Source organism: Xenopus laevis, chromosome 5L (assembly GCF_017654675.1).
Source record: "Xenopus laevis strain J_2021 chromosome 5L, Xenopus_laevis_v10.1, whole genome shotgun sequence".
Lineage (NCBI taxonomy): Eukaryota > Metazoa > Chordata > Amphibia > Anura > Pipidae > Xenopus > Xenopus laevis.
The window spans coordinates 63,420,340-63,441,745 of NC_054379.1; the positions used below are offsets into that span (position 1 = coordinate 63,420,340).

General features: G+C 37.8%; 1 protein-coding gene across 4 annotated transcripts in view; it reads right to left on the reverse strand.

Moving 5' to 3' along the window:
* Positions 1-8,004: 8,004 nt before the first annotated feature.
* LOC108716149 (NHS-like protein 1) overlaps positions 8,005-21,406 on the reverse strand; it is a 138,852-nt gene continuing 125,450 nt past the window's right edge. For 3 of the 4 annotated variants that reach the window (XM_041562834.1, XM_041562833.1, XM_041562835.1), the window contains 2 exons: positions 12,768-12,894; positions 8,005-10,218 (listed from right to left, as the gene is read on the reverse strand). In XM_041562834.1, the coding sequence (XP_041418768.1) occupies positions 9,510-10,218; positions 12,768-12,894 (836 nt within the window). In that variant the 3' untranslated portion in view covers positions 8,005-9,509. The remainder of the gene's footprint in view (positions 10,219-12,767; positions 12,895-21,406) is intronic. The other variant, XM_041562836.1, reaches the window with a different exon arrangement.

Below are 21,406 nucleotides of genomic sequence, written 5' to 3' on the forward strand. Positions count from 1 at the left end.
CCTACTCTAAAATTGACCATATATTCCTCTCTCATAACGCATTACAAGATATACTTCAAAGCCAAATCCATCACAGGACTTGGTAAGATCACCATGATCACCCTTACACTTCGCTCACCCCTAAACAGACAAAAAAAACACATTCCTGGAGAATCAATGAATCTCTTTTAAAAGATGAACAGATTGTCACAGATATGACCTCTAAAATCTCAATGTACTTCACTGAAAATAACCTACCTGATACCTCACCAGTAACCTGTTGGGAAGCACATAAATGCGTGATTAGAGGCTTCTTGATGGGGGCACGTAAGAAAAAAAGAAAGAGAACAAAAATATCTCAAACTTATAGACAAGATAACCTTACTAGAAACAACGCATAAGCAAACTCTCTCCCAGACTTCATTGTAGAAATTGAGTAAACTAGGAAGCAACTTGCAGAACATCTAGAATACTACACAAACAAAGTCATTACTTTGACAAAAAAACGCTTTTACGAACATGGAAACAAATGCGGAATATTATTGGCCAGAGTCTTGAAATTCTCACAATCTAAGAATTTCATTCCCTCGATACGAAATAGACAAGGCACAATTGATCACAAATCAGACAAAATAGCATCAACATTCCGGGAGTTCTACATGTCACTATATCAACTACCTGAATCGGCCTCCATAAGCCCTACCCTCCTTTATAGATAGGATTAAGACATATTTAACCTCCGCCAACCTAAATCATATATCTAAAGAAGTTGCAGATAAACTAGAGGAAGGAATAACTATAGAGGAACTCGAAACAGCCCTTAAAGATACAGTCACAGGCAAAAGCCCAGGCCCAGACGGCTTCACAATATCTTATTACAAAATATTCAAAGACAAACTGCTGCCTTACATGTGTTCAGCGTTTAATAGCATTGCCTCAGGAAAATCTCTTGATAAGTCCTCGCTTGCAGCTTATATCACACTGCTACTGAAACCTGGTAAAGAAGCAACAGAACCAGGAAACTACCAACCCATCTCACTAATAAACACTGACATAAAATTATTAGCAAAGATCCTTTCACATAGAATACAGTCATTTCTTCCCAACCTAATACACCCGGAACAAGTAGGTTTTATCCCGGGAAAAGAGGGTAGAGATAACACAAACAAACTAGTAAACCTGATAAAAAATCATGAATATGCTATTATCTGCCGACGCCGAAAAAGCTTTCAATAGGGTCAATTGGACATTCATGTTTTCCTGTCTTAAGCAAATATGACTAGGACCCAAAATGTTGACTTGGATATCCTCATTATATACCAACCACACAGCCTGCCTAAAAATAAATGGACTATTATCAGACCCCTTTGATATCCGCAATGGCACAAGACAGGGATGCCCACTATCCCCCACCCTATTCGTACTAGCCCTAGAACCACTACTATGCCACATTAGACTTAATGCGCACATTAATGGCATCTCAGTGCGTAACACCCAACACAAAATTGCTGCCTATGCAGATGACCTATTGTTCTTTCTGACCAATCACACAGCATCAATACCAGCACTTAACCAAGAGCTCCTCGTGTATGGAAACCTAAGCAATTTTAAGATAAACTTCTATAAATCAATGGCCTTAAATATCTCAATTCCAGAGGACACAATGAATTGCATATCTAAGGGTTTTCCATATAAGTGGAGTCCACAAACTCTTACCTACTTGGGCCTCCAAATTAGCAGAGATACATCAACCTGGGCTGAACTAAATTTGAAACATGTCATTTCAAAGATTAAAAAACACCTAAAAGCCTGGAAAGATAAACCCATTTCTTGGTTTGGACGGATGAGCGTAATAAAAATGAATATCATGCCTAGAATTCTATATATCTTCCAAACACTACCACTACATGTAGGGGAGTCACAACTGAACCAACTACAAAAAATAATACAAAATTTTATTTGGCAGGATAAAAAAACCAAGAATTGGCCGAAAAATATTAATTAAAACTAAACGTCTGGGAGGCGTAGCCTTACCCAATTGCCACACGTACAATTACGCATCAGTCTTATATATATATAGTCTGATATATAGTCTCAATAGAATATTAGACTGGTCCCACTATGCAAATATAAAACTATGGATAGAGATAGAACTGCAATCAGCATATTCTCACCTCATACACTTACCCTGGTTAGACCACATATATAGGAGAATAAAACATCCAGACCACCTTTTCCTATCCAACACCATGCTAATATGGGATAAATGTTGTACAAAATACTCTCCTCTTATCCGTCGCCCCTCATACCCTTAATTAATAACCCTGCCTTCGCTCCTGGATTACAATCTAACAACCTGCAGAGATAGTTGATAGAAGGAAATCTTCAGCTCACTCACTTCATGGAAAATAAACCACTTGTATCCAAAGACAAACTACAAAACTTATCACCATTCACACAGTTGGATCACTTAAAATTTGCGCAGATTTCCCACAATTTCCACAGTTTAGGAGGATCACAAACATTAGGGCGGGACCTTACTAAATTTGAAACAGCCTGTACATTGCTTGACCCACCGAAACCTACAATCTCCCTCCTATACATATTACTTCAACTACCAACAAATTGGGAGTCAGTATCTTTTATCAATAGATGGTCCAGAGACCTAAATGTTCAGTTAGAAGATATCCAGATTGAAAATATGCTATCCAAATTACTCAAAAGCTCGAGATGCTGCCATATGCAAGAATTAAACTATAAGATAGTTACAAGATGGTATTACACACCATCTAAGATACAACATATATCCAAAACTTGTATTGCAATTGTTGGCGATACAATAGAGAAAAAGAAACCTTACTCCATATATTCTGGATGTGCCCGCTCATAAAACCTTTCTGGGAAGAGGTCTGTCTACTTTCCGGTCAAATTTTAGGGGTTGATATACCAGCAAATCCTCTACAAGTACTATTATTCCATAACCCTCAGCCAGTAGCAACCTTCAACAAGGGTCTAGAACCCCAATTACTAAATGCAGCTAAACTTCTGATACCTTTGCATTGGAAGATTACATATATCCCCACCATTAAAGATTGGTACAAAATATTTTCAAAAATATGCAGATTCGAGGAAATATCTACTTCAAACCCAGATCAGATTTCTAAATTCACCGCTGTCTGGATTCGGTGGTTTCTTTTTAAGGAAACAGACTCTTACAAAACAACACAGTAGGGATAAGTATGGTCACTACATCCCCGTTGCACTTACCCATCCACTTTCTTGCTTTATCCCTTTCCCCCTCAATTCTAACCCCATTTCATTTTCCACAATACTAAAGCTTTTCTTCTAACCATCGGCGATTCAACAGGCCAGATATACCATGACAATTTATCTCCACGAGTACATACCCTTGGCAGACAATAACATTCTCTATACAGAAATTTGTACAAAATACTAAATGTTTATACAAGCTGTAACCATCATCAGCCATATATGTATGTATAAATAAAGCTCTGTATTGTTGGAAGTTTACAATAAAGCTTTTTTTTGAAACTTAAAAAAAAACCAAAAAACAGAACTAATGCATCTCTTTATATACTTGATGTATTTTGCCTCTGATGAAGACCACCCATGTGGTCGAAACGCATAGGGCCATTTGCCAACAGGTAAGTTTTTTGATGTAATAAACTTGGACTTTTTATCTGAGTATGCAATCCCTAAGTTTAAAATTTGACTAATTAAGAGGCTTCATTTGGGCAGTCTCCTTGGGCTTAGCACCGTAGTATTGATTTAGACATGGGAGTGCGCTTTCTAAATTATAGTTTCATACAGTATCTGTGCACATCTCCCTACTGCAAGTAACTTAAAATTACAAAACAAGGAAAAGCTCAACCAGTTCACCACCAACAGTGACAATGCTAGGTGCACAATTGTCCCAGGGCACAGGCCCACAACAGATTTACAGATCTAAGTAGCACTACTCACCATTTTGTTGCTTTATGTTTCCTCTTTTTGATTCTTTCTTTTCTGTCTTCCTGTTCTGTTTTTTCCTTCTTCCATGACTTTGTTTTAATGTGCTCCTCTTACCTACCTTTTCTTTACATTTCACATAATCTTTTCCTGTTTTCTCTCCATTTTTGGAGATTTTTTCCATTAACTTTCAGCCATCACTATTTGCAGAGGAATTCTTGCCTTAAGTGACATTTCACTAGGGGTATGTGGTAACTTTAAGGGATAGGTGTCTGTTGTTTTTAACTGGAAAGTGGCCATTACTGTGCACCCCAGCAGCCACAGAAATGCAACTATTTGCAATTTTCATCTTTTATTCCCTTTCCACATTTTTCAAATGGCACTACATTGTAGTTTCTAAACTTTGCTAGCATCCTGTAGGCACTGTATAGTAATCTCTATTCTATCTCTATTAAAGGGATACTGTCATGGGAAAAAAATATTTTTTCAAAATGAATCAGTTAATAGTGCTGCTCCAACAGAATTCTGTACTGAAATCCATTTCTCAAAAGAGCAAACAGATTTTTTTTATATTCAATTTTGAAATCTGACATGGGGCTAGACATTATCAATTTCCCAGCTGCCCCTGTCATGTGACTTGTGCTCTGATAAACTTCAATCACTCTTTACTGCTGTACTGCAAGTTGGAGTGATATAACCCCCTCCCTTTACCCCACAGCAGCCAAGCAAAAGAACAATGGGAAGGTAACCAGAAAGCAGCTCCCTAACACAAGATAACAGCTACCTGGTAGATCTAAGAACAACACTCAATAGTAAAAACCCATGTCTCACTGAGACACATTCACTTACATTGAGAAGGAAAAACAGCAGCCTGTCAGAAAGCATTTCTCTCCTAAAGTGCAGGCACAAGTCACATGGCCAGGGGCAGCTGGGAAATTAACAAAATGTCTAGCCCCATGTCAGATTTCAAAATTGAATATAAAAAAATCTGTTTGCTCTTTTGAGAAATGGATTGCAGTTCAGAATTCTACTGGAGTAGCACTATTAACTGATGCATTTTGAAAAAAACATGTTTTCCGATGACAGGATCCCTTTAAGACCCTGCTCAGCCTTATGTACTGTAAAATCAATAGGCTTGAGGGAGACCTGACTAACAGCCCCAAGCATACTCCCATTAGCCCACTCAGTTGTTATGTGATGTTGCACTGCCTGTGACATGCACAGAGGTGCAGAGGTGAATCAAAGGGAAACTGATGGAACAGCAGAATGTGGATTATGAGGTCCAATTGTGTGTGGTTGGTACAAATGGCAGGACTATCTCAACAAAATATGGGGATTGAGGGCTGTGTGTAGCATAAAAATATTACAAACCTTCCCCCAATGTGGGGGGGGGGGCTTGGGAGTTGGGTGCTGCGACACCGCTTTTCATCAACATACAATGTTGCTTTGACATCCTTACCATGGCAGATTCACAACAAATCAGAAGTAAATCACACCCAGGAACTAAGTAAAACAGAACCTACATTGGGTACTGGATACTTGTCCACAGGCCCTTTAAATTTTCAAATTTCACACCTTGCGCAATGACGTCATTAAGCAGGACATCATCGTATAGCGCCAGAGCGCCATAGAAACAAATTGAACCCCTCTATCCAAAACTACATTCAATAGGGCCCTATGAAATTTGAATAAATTGGCAACAAAAAGTCCAGCCAAGGATTTAGCAGAGGGGAGGGTGGGAAGGGGAGCAAAATGACACATCTTACTAAACTGATCTACCACCACCCAGATAACCATATATCAATTAGAGGGAGGTAAATTAACAATGAAATCCATGGAAATGTGTGTCCATGGCCTGTCAGGAGTAGGAAGTGATTGCAGCAATCCCTGAGGTAAGGACCTGTTGGTTTGGAACGCTGACGTACAGCACAGGAGTCAATGTAATTATTAACATCTTGTCTCAAGGTTGGCCACCAAAGAGTTTAAGATACTGTATCAAGGAACAGGTCTTATTTTGGGCAGGATGCCCAGGCACTCTGGAATCATGAGTTTCGCATAAAAAAGCCTCGCATAAACTCTCGGGGACGAAGAGTTTACCAAAAGGCGAATTTGCAGGTAAATTGGTTTGTGCCTCAGTTATAGAGTAAAACAATTCTGGATTCAGGATAGCCACAATCATTTCCTTAGCAATAATGGATTCAGGCTCAGGAAGCTCTTGAGGATTGGAATGAAAACTTCTAGATCAGCCTTCAAATTCTTTGAACCTGCTCTGTAGGTGAATAAAATTAGATCGGGTGAAAAATAATGCACACCAAGCTTGTCTAGGATTTAGGCATTTAGTAGTTTCAATATATAACAGGTTCTTATGTTCAGTAAATACCGTAATTGCGTGTTTAGCCCCTTCCTGAAGCTGTCTCCATTGCTCTAAAGCCATTTAATCGGCAATAACTCCCTGTTATCAATTTACCTCAGAAGGAGAGAACTTTTTAGAGAAGGCGCAAGGATGAACCTTGCCAGTAATAGGATGTCGTTGTGACAGAACAGCCACAAGCTGTTCCTGGAAGACGACGGGTGCGTTACAGAGCCCAAAAAGCATTAGTAGGTACTCATAGTGCCAATCCTGAGTGTTAAATGCTGTCTTCCACTCATCTCCCTTGAATTAAATTATACACCCCCTTATGATCGACCTTTGAAAATATAGCTGCACTTTTGACTCTATCAAAGAGTTCAGAAATGAGGGATAGGGAATCTTATTTAAGCCTCTATAATCTATACATGGCTGAAGACCATGTTCTTAGTAACAAAAAAGAATCCTGCAAAAACAGTTGAGGAAGTATAGGGTCTTATAAAGCCTCTTTCTCTTTAATGTACTCCTCCATGGCCTAAGTTTCAGGGAGTGAGAGAGGATAAGTTCTGCCCCTGGGAGGGTGAGACCCTGGAACCAAATCAATAACACAGTCATAGTAATCCCATTTACTTTACAGTGCTACGCAATATGTTGGCGCTATATAAATACATGTTAATAATAATAATAATAATAATTAGTGCCTATGTGAAGGAAGGGTCTCAGCTTCCTTCCTAGAAAAATAATCAGTGTTAGCAGAATAACTGATAGGTAGACCTTCAAGAGAAGTAACAGCTGAAGAATTTCACCAGTAACCCAATCAATAGTAGGATAGTGGGTCTGTAACCATGGGAGACCTGAGACTACTGGGGACCCAGGAAAGGCAATAACATGAAAAGAAATTTGTTCAGAATAAGTGGCTACAGTCTAAAAAGGCTGAAACTTCAATGCTCCCACTCTCCCAACTCAAAAGAATTGGAAGGGTAATTCTGATATTAGAGATACAATTAAAGTTTCCCTGCTTCTTAAGACAGGAACTGCAGAAATGACCTTTAGACCTACAATATTAACACAGATCATTGGAGCACCTACGAGCCCTCTCCTCAGGGGTTAACCGAGTGGAGTCTAACTCTATTGGTTCTTCAACTTGATTAAGAACCAATGTTTTAGCCACGGAATCAGAGCCCTCAGAGAAACTATGGGGCGCAGCAGTAGTGACTTTCTCCTGATGCCTCTCCCTGTGTCTCCTATGAATCTGGATGGCCAGATGCATTAAAGCTTCTAAAGAGGCTGGGGCAGGGCCACGGGCCCTTTAAATTTTCAAATTTCACGCCTTGCACAATGACGTCATTACAAAGCCATTATTGTGTAGCGCCAGAGCGTGTGAAAATGGGAACGCACAAGACGACTGTGGGTGTCCATGCACACGGCACAGCAGGCATCCACAATACACCGCTGGACCACCAGGGATCCTTACACATGGCCCTCGAATAGTGGTGTGATGTCTAAGTGACATGTTTCTCAAGCAAGTTTTCTTTCAAGGCTCAAGCTGGAAGCCATGGCATGAATAATAATTGGCTCCTCTATGGTATACAGTGAGCAGTTATACCTAGACATTTTTATGTTGAACAGTTTATCACCCCAGTGGTATGCTTTGTATCTACAGTACATCCTATTATATTATAAAGACCACAAACGCACAACAACCAGTATGGGTTTCAGCCTTGCTTTATTTGAAGCATAGTCACAAAATTATTATAGTTCTAATAAAATAAAGGCCCCTGAATGTGTCCAGTAATACAAAGGATTGAGTCACAGTCACAGTGCACAAATGTACTAAAATAAATTAACTCATTTAATGCAAGACAGGCCTGCAATGCACATTGTTTCCCATCAGAATCTCCAACAATGAATGAGTTAAAATGGGTTGAATCTAAAAAGAGTAAAAATGTACAAACTTTGAATGCAAGTAAAAAAGTGAGCTTTGTAACGTCAATATATACATATATTATAAAAACTACAGTACATCAAATTATGTATTTAGTTAGTAAAAGGGAAGACATGGACTTTAATGTGTTCCTTTTTATCAACTAAATACAATTTTAATATTGCTTGAGAAAAAAGACAAAAAAAGGTTTTCTTTGGTATTCTCAAATTTTGCATTTCTTTTCAGAATTTTGTATGGCAATTAGTAAACACATGCTTTTGTGGTCAAGCGAGCTGAATGTCAAACATCACAATGTAAAGGTTACACAGACAAGGTGTAGTGCAAGATATAGAAACCTGTATCCAACAGCATTCAAAAAAAAAAACCTTCAAAACTACAAAGCAATATGAAGTACTGCAAAACTGAATTACTACTGAAGTACTTCGATATTAGTGCCTATTGAAGGCACTTTTGATACAACCTTATACATTGCAATGCTTTGACTGGTCTTGAGCACTCAGAAATGGCAGATGAGAGACATTCTGCATTTTTGCTTCAAGACTTTATTTAAAACCCTGGGCTTAACAGCTGCACAGCAGCTGAAAATAGACAAGAAAAGACTCATTGCAAAGCTAAGAAAAAAAAAATAAAGTACCAGAAAAATTAGGATCTAGCACACATGATTGTGTTACTCTGACAAACCCATTACCTACCATTAAAACTGCAACCAGTGCACAAAGCTCTGGGTGGAATTAAGACTTGTTATATGTGCAATATGTCCAAAGCCTGACTATATCATTTAGGACATCTAATTTACAACAGCTGGCACAAAATTTGTTACAGTTATATTAGTCGATAGAAATCAGCAGACATGTACTGGACTGCTATTTTAAAAGCAAATATGATCAGTTGCTATGAATAAATAGATCTATAGAAAATGTTGTGCTCATTATATTTTTGCTCAAGATTTATAAAGCTAAAATTAGAAAACATTTGCAACCCTCTACTGTATTTTCCATAATTTAAATGCTACATCTTACATCCATTTTCCATTTTCTAACAACACACTGGTGAATATCTGCTTTGACTTTCACACTTTCTATTGTGCAAGTGCTGCATACCAAACCAAGCCTAGCCAAATTCTACCTAGAAGGTAATGCTGACACATATATAATTTCAGATAAGTGCCAAGTAATGCCCAACATTACTTTTTTCAAGTGATATGGCATTCTCAGTGCTTTTGTTAGTTTATATACAGTATCTCAATAAGACAGAATGAGACATTTAGTATTAAATGATTTCTTCTATGCAGCCACTATCATCCTCTATGCTCTTTTCTAACAGTATGTTTAAGTTTATGTGCACTATGTTGTTGGTTACCTGTTCATCATCTTTTTTATTTATTTCTGAGTCAGTGTTGTAACACATGTCCAGACTCTCTGTGTTCAACAAAGGAGGACCCTTTGAAAAACTGTTTTCCACAGTTTCTACACCCTCTCCTTCTCCTTCACATATAACAGTCATTGGGCTACTCTGGAGACGACTACGGACATTGTATTTGCTACTTGCTGCAGAAGGAGGAGTCCTGGCGCGGCTGTACCGGATTCCAGAGACAGACATATTTCTAGGCATCAGGCCTTCATTCTTAGCCCATTCCTCTTGTACCTTCCTGTTCTTGTTTGGTGATGGAAATGTGGGGCTTTCTGGAAACTCAAGAGATGAATCTGATCTTGATCTCTGAAACCTTGGATCAGTATGTTTCAGCATTTCCGCAGCAGACATGCGAAAGCCAGTTTCAGACCTGCTTCCTTTTTTTAACAGCAGTGCTTTGAAACTGTCACTGCTTGTCATAGTTTTTCTGACACTTCTTTGGATTGATCCTGTCTGCTTGAAAGAACTTAGATGTGTATTACCAGTTGGGGTGACTGGAGGAGACGAGGAGAGATTTCTGTAAGAATCATCATCAGAATCTTTTCGCCCAAGAACTTTTCTTTTGGATCTGCAATAAAGAATAATAAAGACAATAAGTGACCAGTTACATAAAAATTATAATAGTGACAGCAAAAGACCTATTTTATATTTTTATTGTAATAACTATAATAATTGCAAATACACATTCACTTTTCTACAATATCTATGTAGGTTTCATGAAAAGAAACACCATTTTAAAACACAGCAACTGTAACGTATTAGTATGTATGAAGTTTGGTAGATTGGAGTAGAAAGAGGTTTTTATTAGTGATTGGTGAATATGATTCGTTTCACTTTGTTGAAAATACGTTAAAGGAGCAATTCACCTTTAAGGTAACATTAAGCATGTTAAGAGAATACATTTTATAGTTTTTGAATGATTTGCCTTCTTCTTCTGACTCAAGCTTTCAAAATGGTGGTTAGTGACCCCATCTAAAAACAGATGTTCTCTATGGCTACAAATGTACTATTATCACTACTTCGTAGTACTTAATTTCCTAGTTAGGCCCTCTCCTATTCATATTGCAGTTTTAAATGGATGGTTGCTAGAGTAATTTTTGGACCCTAGCAACCAGTATGTGGAAATTCAGTCTAGAGAGTTGCTAAATAAAAGCTCAAAAACCACAAATAACAGAAAATGAAAACCAACTGCAAACTGTCTCAGAATATCACTCTCTACATCATACTAAAAAATAATTTAAAGATGAAAACTCCTTTAAACTGCAAAAAAAATCACCAAACACATTGACGTCAATGGGTTTTTTTCGCACATTTTTCAAACTGAGAGACATTTTTTACTATACTTATAGTCTATGGACATTTTTTTGCTACAAAATATTTCACTCGTCCCTAGTTTTTACTCATTTTGTATCTGTTAGAACGTGTATTTCCACAAATATAAGGTTTTCAGGAGTCTTCGTACTGTTAGAGAGTCTTACAACATAAAAAACATTTTGCTCACAGTAGGTGAACCAGCAGCCAAGAAAATTAATCTACACAATTTTTAGTGTAGGACCACATACTTTGATAACTGTATGCATATTAGGCATCAAACTGTTCAGCAGACCCTTGGAGTTTGCATTTAGGATGTTTTATCTTTGTATATAAGAAATTGTGCAAGATAAATGTGACAAATTGCAATATGTTTAGGAGATTTTTAGAACTGTCATAAAAACTGCTCCCTTCTGCCATGTACCCATGACGGATTTGTCACAATGTGTTCGTTTTAAAAATATATGGTTTTCAAGGGATCTGCATACTTTTAGGGTCTCTTATGAAACATAAAATGCATGCAGGGTGCTTATTTTGCAGCAGCCAGACTACTAAGCATAAAACATTTTTTGGTCCATCCATGCCACATACTTTGGTAAATCTATGTATATTGGGCATCAAACTGCTCAGTAGAGCAGAAGCACAGCTTTCATTTTTAGGATGTTTGATCTTGGTACATAGGCATTTGTAGGAGATAACATTCTGTAAAACAAAAGTTCGGAGTCGATACTTTGACATTTCATCAAAAATGCTACATTTAGCAAAGCCTTACAGTTTGATAGTTTAGAGAATGGTTTTCCGGGGTCTGCAAAATGTTTGCAACCTTTACCACACACAAAACAGGCAGTGGAATTTTGAAGCATTCCAAATATAAGCCAAAACATTAATATGCACAAGGCATATTTTTGTCATATAAATCCGTAAACCTATGCACATTGTTCAGATGATCCCTGGCATTCATATTTAGCTAGATGCTGCAAAAACATTAAGAAATGTTATTAAACTGCCAAATTCAGGAAAGGTTTGCAGTTGTTAATTTGTAGAGTACAAATTTACATTTACTCAATTTTAATTTGTGAATGTCTACTTTCCAAAAATATATGGCTTTTTGTGGCTTTACCCAACATAAAATTCCATAAATGTGCTGATTTTGCAGTAGCTGAAATGACAGAAATTTTCATATATACGGTTTTAATTTTAGGGAAACTATGCACATGGGGCATCAAACTGTTCAACAAAAACCCTGGCATTCATATTTAGGATATTTGTTATTTACAAAATGTATGGTTTTCTAGGGAAACCTACTGATTTTGTGGGATGTTTGGCCTTGAAATCTAAATAATGCAAATTTCTATAGTGGCCCTTTGGTACTGTAGTGAGGCAAGTTTGGTAGAGACACATTTGTCAGTTGTATTTTCCGATATAAAATGTGTTTTTGATACATGTGTCTATATTATGGAATATATCATTTTGTGCCAGGGTGAAGTAATGCACTGAAGTTGTGTTGAACCTGTGAGGCACCCACTACGGGAAACATGGTGAAGGAGGAGTTGTATTACACTGTGAGCCTAAGGAGGTGGGAAACTGTAGTGAGATAATCATTGTTTCAAAATATGTGGAATCAGGTATGTTAGTGCAAAAAATAAATAAAAATAATTCTATTTTTGGAAGTTATGTAGCATTTCTACATAATCCTACTGAATGAGCTCATGTTTTCATTTTAATAAACAGGCAGCAGATGCTATCATAACAAGATATAAAAATATATCATCAGGTGTATGAGAAATAAGAGAGAGGCAATCATACTTGTGGATTCGAGCAAAAAGATCCTCCGTTGTAACAGGCCTTGCTGGAGTGGTCACTTCTTCATTGCTCATTATGTCACTGCTTGTCCAGAGCGGTGAATTTGCGGTGTCGTTATTAAAGACTTCAGCTGTATGGTAATTTAATTTACAAAAAAATCATCTAGATAGATATGTTTCATGAAGAGAGAGACAGAGAAGAGAGAGAGGAGAGAGAGAGAGAGAGAGAGAGAGAGAGAGAGAGAGAGAGAGAGAGAGAGAGAGAGAAAGAGAGACAATTGCTTTCTGGTTCCCTCGAGCATAATAACGCAAACAGTGATGCCGGGACTTGCACCTGAAGTCAGAATTGTCTTCTCTGACCCTGGGTTGTTGTTACTATATATCCAGATATATACATATAATCATATATAACCATATACTGTACATATAGACAGATAGATAGAAGTCTTTTTTTGGTGGAAAACCCCACGACTGTATAAATGGAGGTATAGACTAAACAAACCAAAAAGCACATATACACACATACAAGACATATCTATATACTCAGTAAAGCTATTGGTATACTGAAAACACTTAAACGCAATACTGTCAAAAGACATTATAGTCAGAAAAGCGGATAAAGGAGGAGGTGTGGTAGTGCTGGATTATAAATATTATAAAGATGATATTTTGTCCCAATTGTATGACAGGTTTATATGCTTGGACTTTTTCTGAATGGACACTTTTGTTTCACCAAGTAGAACACATTATTCACTTGCACAACGGTGACACTGTGTTGTGAGAAGTAAATACTGCATCTATGTTTATATATTCTGATGGGAATTTCAGTATTTAAGTATGCACTTATTCATTTGCAAATTGTCCTTGCGAAAGGCCCTAATGTGGGATATGCATTAACAATAAACACGATTAATTCACTAAACATGGAGTACGGGTCCTTCTGCTGAATTATATATATATATATATATATATATATATATATATATATATATAAATAGGATTTATGTTCTTACCGTTAAATCCGTTTCTCTTAAGCTGGCCATAGACGCAAAGATCCGATCGTACGAATCAACATACGATTGGACTTTCCCATCTCCCGACCCTCCACTAACCATTCAGATCAAAGTCTTTACCATTCCGATCAAATAAGAACAGATCACCCAATGTTCTGCCCCTGACAGCAATCGTACGATACTTATGTCTGATAACACTAGTGACAGTCTCCCTCTGAAAATCGTACGATCGGCAATACACGCAGAGATATTATCGGCAGGCGACAGAAATTTTCTAACCTGTCCGATCGACCAAACGACCGATCTCCGACGGACGAAAAATGTCGGGACTCTCCACACACGGTCCGAAAATCGTACGAATCCACGATTCGTACGATCGGATCTTTGTGTCTATGGCCAGCTTTAGTCGACAGGGGGACACAGGAGACCCATGGGGTTTTAAAGCTCCATCCTCCAGGAGGCAGGACACTTGATTGACAGCTGAAAGGGGGAGTGCCTAGGCTACTCCAGCTTTACCCCTAGCACTTCCTCTTTCGCATCAGTTGGTACCAAAGTCAGGACACAAGGAAAAAACACAGAACAGGAATGTCATTGAAAGTAAACTATGCATGAACCGGGTGGGCAGTCCTGTGTCCCCCTGTCTACTAAGAGAAACGGATTTAACGGTAAGAACATAAATCTTATTTTCTCTTATGTCTCCGGGGGGGCACACTGTAGTTTACGACCAAAGGCCGCTTCCGCTGCAAACGTATCTAAGTGGTAAAATTTGGTAAATGTATCAATTGATGATCAGGTCGCAGCTCTATATTATATATATTTTCCCCCTTCAACGCATTACAACTGATGCGAAAGAGGAAGTGCTAGGGGTAAAGCTGGAGTAGCCTAGGCACGCCCTCTTTCAGCTGTCAATCAAGTGTCCTGCCTCCTGGAGGATGGAGCTTTACCCCATGGGTCTCCTGTGTCCCCCGGAGACGTAAGAGAAATATATCCACATATATATATATATATATATATATATATATATATATATATATATATATATATATATATATATATTAAACCTATCAACAGAACCGCACTCACAGGACTTCCTAAGATGCAAAAACAGTTGTGATTAATTTCAAAGTTTCGGCTATCAACTCAAGCCATTGTTTATGCGAGTGTTGGTTATATATGAGAGTATATTAGCTGTACATCTTAAAAGTGTTGTTCACCTTTAACTTAAGCTTTTAGTATGATGTACAGCAGTGGTCCCCAACCTGGGTGGCCCAAGCCCCCCAGTCCGACCCTGCCTGGCACTACCGTGCTGCTTCTCACTCCCCGTGCTATTAGTGACAGGAGGCACCAGCCGCATCTGAACATCTATTCCATGGTGCTGCGGGGTAAGATGCTGCTCAGACGCGCATTGGATTGCATTAGTGCAGCTGGGACCAGAAGTGGCCCAGCACTAGTCCGCAGCCTTGCGGTTGGGGACCCATGATGTAGAGAGTGGTATTCTGAGACAATTTGTAATTGGTTTTAATTTTTTATTATTTGTGGTTTTTGAGTTATTTAGGTTTTTATTCAGCAGCTCTCCAGTTTGCAACTTCAGCAATCTGGTTGCTAGGGTCCAAATTACCCTAGCAACCACACAATGATTTGAATAAGAGACTAGAACTAGCAGTTAGGCAGGTTCTAGATGCAGATTTAAGTTAGAAATTGATGGATGTGTCTTTTTTCAAGGAGTAATAAAAAATATGCAATAACAATAAAATTGTAGCCTTACAGAGAAGTTGTTTTTTTACATGGGGTAAGTGATCCCCATGTGAAAGCTGGAAAGAGTAAGAAGAAGGCAAGATTCAAAATCTATAAAACAGAAAAAATTAATACTGATTCAAAAGTTGCTTAGAATTATACATTCTATAACATACTTAACATTAACTTAGAAGTGAACCACCCCTTTAATATCACAATAGCCCTGAATATTAGGATTGTTCAAGAATTCCTACAAGCAAAAGGCATTTATAGAATCTGCAATCACAGCATCACCAAAGACATTCCAGAAACGCAGAGACCCATTACTACTTGCCTAACCCAAGCTGGCCTGAAATACTTAAAACTTGGAATACACTTCCAGAAATTAATATTTTTATGATAAGATTAGTGTTTTGCCATTATTTTATACTTGCCACTGAATACGGGCAGGAAGATGCACAATGGCTTGAACGCTCTCACCTCTTTCAGGATAGGCACAAGAAATCAGAGTGGAGAAAATTTGGTATGTATATCCCAAATTGCATATTGTAGATCCTGATTCAGGTAATCCTCTTTCCTGGTAAGTAGTTAAAGAGTTATATAATCTTTCAGAAAAGGAGAGACTAAGCTATTCACAGATTAGACAAGGGTTTTTATTGATTGGTAGCAAAACAATGTCGCAATTAAAGAAGGATAGCGTTTATGAATCAATAGTGCAACTATCTGAAGACCATAAACTTAATAGTATTCCTTTGATATCATGGCATTTACTTAACACACTTTCCAATGATGTTGATCCACTAATTAAAATCGAGAGAAAAATTGTCTTCTTTTAAAAATGTAAATTCTGAGGGATGGAGAGACCAGCATTATAGGTTTATCCACCTTGGTTATGGATTATTATTCCACAACTCTACTGATTCTCAAAAGATTTAATTTTGTCATAAGTGTGAAGAGCAAAATTACAAATTTTTTCACCATATTTGGTCATGTCCATTTATTAAAAAGCTTTGGGAGTGTGTCACCTGTTTTATTAAAAGGTCAATTAATTTTGATATATTGAATCCACATTTTGCTTTATTAGATATGAAGGACTATTTACTATTGGTAAATAATATCCCTTCAACTAATTTTCCAGTTGAAATTTTTAATTTTTGCTGGTTAGTTATGGCAGCTACCCGAAAATCTATATTTATGTGTTGGATTAGAGATAAGTCGTCGACCTTGAAAGATGAAAGATGTATTTTCATAATTACATTATTTTTGTATTCAAGAAGTCATTAGATATAGAGTGGATGCATTATCTCAAAGGAGTACGATTGAGCGTAGATGGTCTTTTTATATTGTAACTCTAGAGGATAACAAAAAGAGATTTATCCATAAACTAATGGGGAAAGGTGACTGAAAATGTAGTTATATTTAAGAAAAACTAAACCATTCATATAACTTGCCGATTTATTCATTAATTATTTTTTTTAATTGAATCTTTAAATTTATTTTGTTAAGCTTGAATTAAGGGAGAAGAACAGGTCTATTTGTATTTGTTTTAACATTTTCTTGTTTTATTGCTTATTGTTCTTATGTAGATTCTTTTTAAACAGCATTTACATGAATTTGCATAGACATATGTATGTGAATGTCAAGTAGGCATGTCAATTTTATTTTTCTTATTGCAAACTCAATAAAAATAATTTGAAAAGGAGCTAGGCACCCCCCCTGGCCTGGCTTAGCCACATGGCTGCAAGTCACCCTCTCCTCCCCACCCAGCCCTAGTCAGAAATACCTCACTCCACCCACTGCTAGATTACTTACGGTGATCAGCAGTATTCAGGGGAATTACACTATAGCAGGTCCCGCAGTCTGCCCCCCTCACAAATGTATACAACCTCTTATAGCTCTAAAACTAGAAGAGTAGTGATTGCATTCCAAAACCATGCGCAGTTCCATTTGGAGTCCTCTATTTTGGAAAAGCCGTTATCTACATTTGACTGGTTCTATTACAGGTTCATTAGTTACCTTTCTCCCTCTTCTGGTGCTTCTATGCTGAAGTATTTTTTTTGTTACAATTATATTTTGCAAGTGATTGTGCTTGTTTTGGGGGACTTTAACTTGGTTTTTAATCCTACAGTGGATCATTCATGCTTCACAGCATCATGCATGGTGGCAGCCCCTAAATACCTTAACATAGTAACATAAGTTACGTTGAAAAAAGAAACATGTCCATCAAGTTCAACCTATAAGTGTATATATAACCTGCCTAACTGCTAGTTTATCCAGAGGAAGGCAACAAAAACCCATTTGAAGCCTCTTCAATTTGCCCCAGAGGGGGAAAAATTCCATCCTGACTCCAAGATGATCGGACCCAGTCCCTGGATCAACTTATAATATGAGCTATCTTCCATAGCGCAGTATTCCCTCCCTTGCTAAAAAGCCATCCGACCCCTTCTTAAAGCTATCTAATGTATCAGCCTATACTACTGAGAGAATTCCACATCTTCACAGCTCTCACTGTAAAAAAAAAATTCCAAATATTTTGGCGAAATCTCGTTTCTTCTAATCGTAATGGTTGACCTTGCATCAGCTGGAAAGACCTAATGGTAAATAAAGCAGTGAGAAAATAGTTCCCCCTTTATCGGTCTATAACAGTGATCCCCAAGCAGTGGATCAGTGAGCAACATGTTGTAAACTTACACAGAATTTGTTTTTAGATGGGGTCAGTGATCCCCTTTTAAAAACTGGAAAGAGACAGAAGAATGATTAAAAAATAATTGACAAACTATATAAAAAAAGAAATAATCAAGGCCAATTTAAAAGTTGCTTAGAATTAACCATTCTATAACATACTAAAAGTTAACTTAAAGGTGAACCGCCCCTTTAATTTACACTCTGGTCAATTTAAATTATTACAACTTAGCTTTCACTTTCAGTGGAAACACCACTCAGTGGCACATTTAAAGTAAGAATCAACAATCTTATACAATGCTAATTTTCCCCCTATGTTCAGGTTTCTACAGAATAAACTGTTGGAGTGGGCTAAACTACCAATTTCATGGATGGGACAGAAAGCATCAGTACTCTTGATTATCTTACCTAAACTTTTATATTTATTTTGGACCTTTCAGGTTAAAATAAAGGAATATGCAATTTTACAACTAGCCATATTACAATGTATTTGGGACAGGAGATGGTATCAGGTTAATAAATCAATCCTTTTACAGTCTTATTACCAACTTAAAAGAGTAGGAAAGGCATATTTAATTTAGGGTGCCAAAAGTTAAGCACCCCCAAGTGATTATATATACTTACCTCACACCCTGGACTGGTGCTCCTATCAGTAGAAAACTGCACCGGTCCAGGGGTTCCTGCCAGCGAGCACCACAGAGATGGGGTGGTGATATTGATAATTTCTTGTTAAAACATAGTAACATAGTAAATTAGGTTGAAAAAAGACACATGTCCATCAAGTTCAACCTTATAACTTTTTTTTTTTAACCTGCCTAACTGCCAGTTGATCCAGAGGAAGGCAAAAAAAAACCATCTGAATCCTCTCTAATTTGCCTTAGAGGGGGAAAATTCCTTCCTGAGTCCAAAATGGCAATCTGACTAGTCCCTGGATCAACTTGTACTATGAGCTATATTCTATAACCCTGAATTCCCTCACTTGCTAAAAAGCCATCCAGCCCCTTCTTAAAGCTATCTAATGTATCAGCCTGTACAACTGATTCAGGGAGAGAATTCCACATCTTCACAGCTCTCACTATAAAAAATCCCTTCCGAATATTTAGGCAGAAACCCTTTTCTTCTAATTGGAATGGGTGACCTTGTGTCAGCTGGAAAGACCTACCCGTAAATAAAGCATTAGAGAGATTATTATATGATCCAATTATATATTTATACATATCATATCATCGCTTAAACACCCCTTCGCCAGCTTGAACATCCCCAATTTGGCCAGTCTTTCTTCATAGCTAAGATTTTCCATACCTTTTACCAGCTTAGTTTTCCTTCTCTGGACCTTCTCTAATACAATAATGTGCAGTTTGAGAGATGGAGACAAAACTGTATGGCATATTCTAGATGGGGCCTTACAAGTGCTCTATACAGTGGAAGAATGACCCCCTCCTCCCGTGACTCTATGCCCCTTTTAATACAGCTCAAGACCTTATTTGCCCTTGATGCTGCTGACTGGCATTGCTTGCTACAGCCAAGTTTATCATCTAAAAGGACTCCAAAGTCCTTTTCCATAATGGATTTGCCGAGTCCAGTCCCATTAAGGGTATAAGTGGCTTGGATATTCTAACATGCCAGGTGCATGACTTTACATTTATCAACATTGAATCTCATTTGCCACTTAGCTACCCAGATTGCCAGTTTATCAAGATCATGTTGCAAGGATGCCACATCCTGGATAGAATTAATTGGGCTACATAGTTTTGTGTCATCTGCAAACTCTGATACATTACTTACAATACCCTCCCCTAAGTCATTAATGAACAAGTTAAATAAAATTGGACCCAATACCAAGCCCTGAGGGACCCCACTAAGAACCTTACTCCAAGTAGAGAATGTACTATTAACAACCACCCTCTGTACCCAATCCTGTAGCTTGTTTCTTATCCACGTGCAAACGACTTCATTAATCCCAACAGACCTTAGTTTAGAAAGCAGTCGTTTGTGGGGCACAGTATCAAATGCTTTGGCAAAATCCAAATAGGTCACATCTACTGCCCCCCCACTGCATCTTACTTACCTCATCATAAAAAGCAATCAAATATGTCTGACATGACCTATCCTTCATAAAGCCATGCTGATTGCTGCTCATAATGCCATTGACTAGGACAAAATTTTGAATATGATCCCTTAACAAGCCTTCAAATAATTTGCCCACCACAGATGTCAAATTTACTGGCCTATAATTGCCAGGCTGAGATTGTAATCCCTTTTTTAATATTGGAATAACATCAGCTTTTCTCCAATCCATAGACACCATACCAGATGAAAGTGAATCTGAGAAAATCAGAAGAGGGGCTGGTCTAAAACTGATCTAAACTCTCTTAGAACCCGGGGGTGTATGCCATCAGGCCCTGGAGCCTTGTTTTCATTAATTTTTTTTTAAAGCTGTATGAATAATATCCTGAGTTAGCTACTGACTAGATTGAGCTGAGCCATTAGGGCAGCTATAAAGTGAGCCTGGGAACTCAGACTCCTCTATTGTATACACTGAATAAAAGAACTGATTTAGCACATTTGCCTTTTCTGTATCTGTTACAACTATACTGGTACCATTATTTAATGGAGCAACACTCTCAACCTGCATCTTTTTTTCCTTTCTTTGCCTTTCAGATTGCTGATTTACAACATTTATTACAGTGTTTATATTCATTAAATGCAGCTTCTGTCCCAACAGATTTGTAGTTTTTAAATGCCATATCTCCTTTCCTATTAACGTCTTTACTTCAGTATGAAGCCACATAGGATGATTCTTAGAGCTTCTACATTTACTCCTTAAAGGAGAAGGAAAGCTACGGAGGCATTTTATTGCCAATAGATTAGCTGCAATAGTGCAAGCTAGAATGCTATATTTATTCTGTAGAATGTTTTACCATACCTGAGTAAAAAGCTCTAGAAGCTCTCTGTTTGTTTAGGATAAGAGCTGCAGTATTAACTTGGTGTGACATCACTGCCTGAGTCTCTCTCTGCTCTGGGCTCAGATTACAGCAGGGAAGGGGGGGGGGGGAAGAGGAGCAAACTGAGCATGCTCTTGCCCAGGGCAATGGGGTTTAAGCTGAAGGCAGGAATTTGATACAGAAGCCCATGTGAACACAATAGAAGGAAAGAAATGCAGTGTTTCTTTTGACAGAGGACTCAGAGCAGCACTACTTTGGGGGTTTACTGG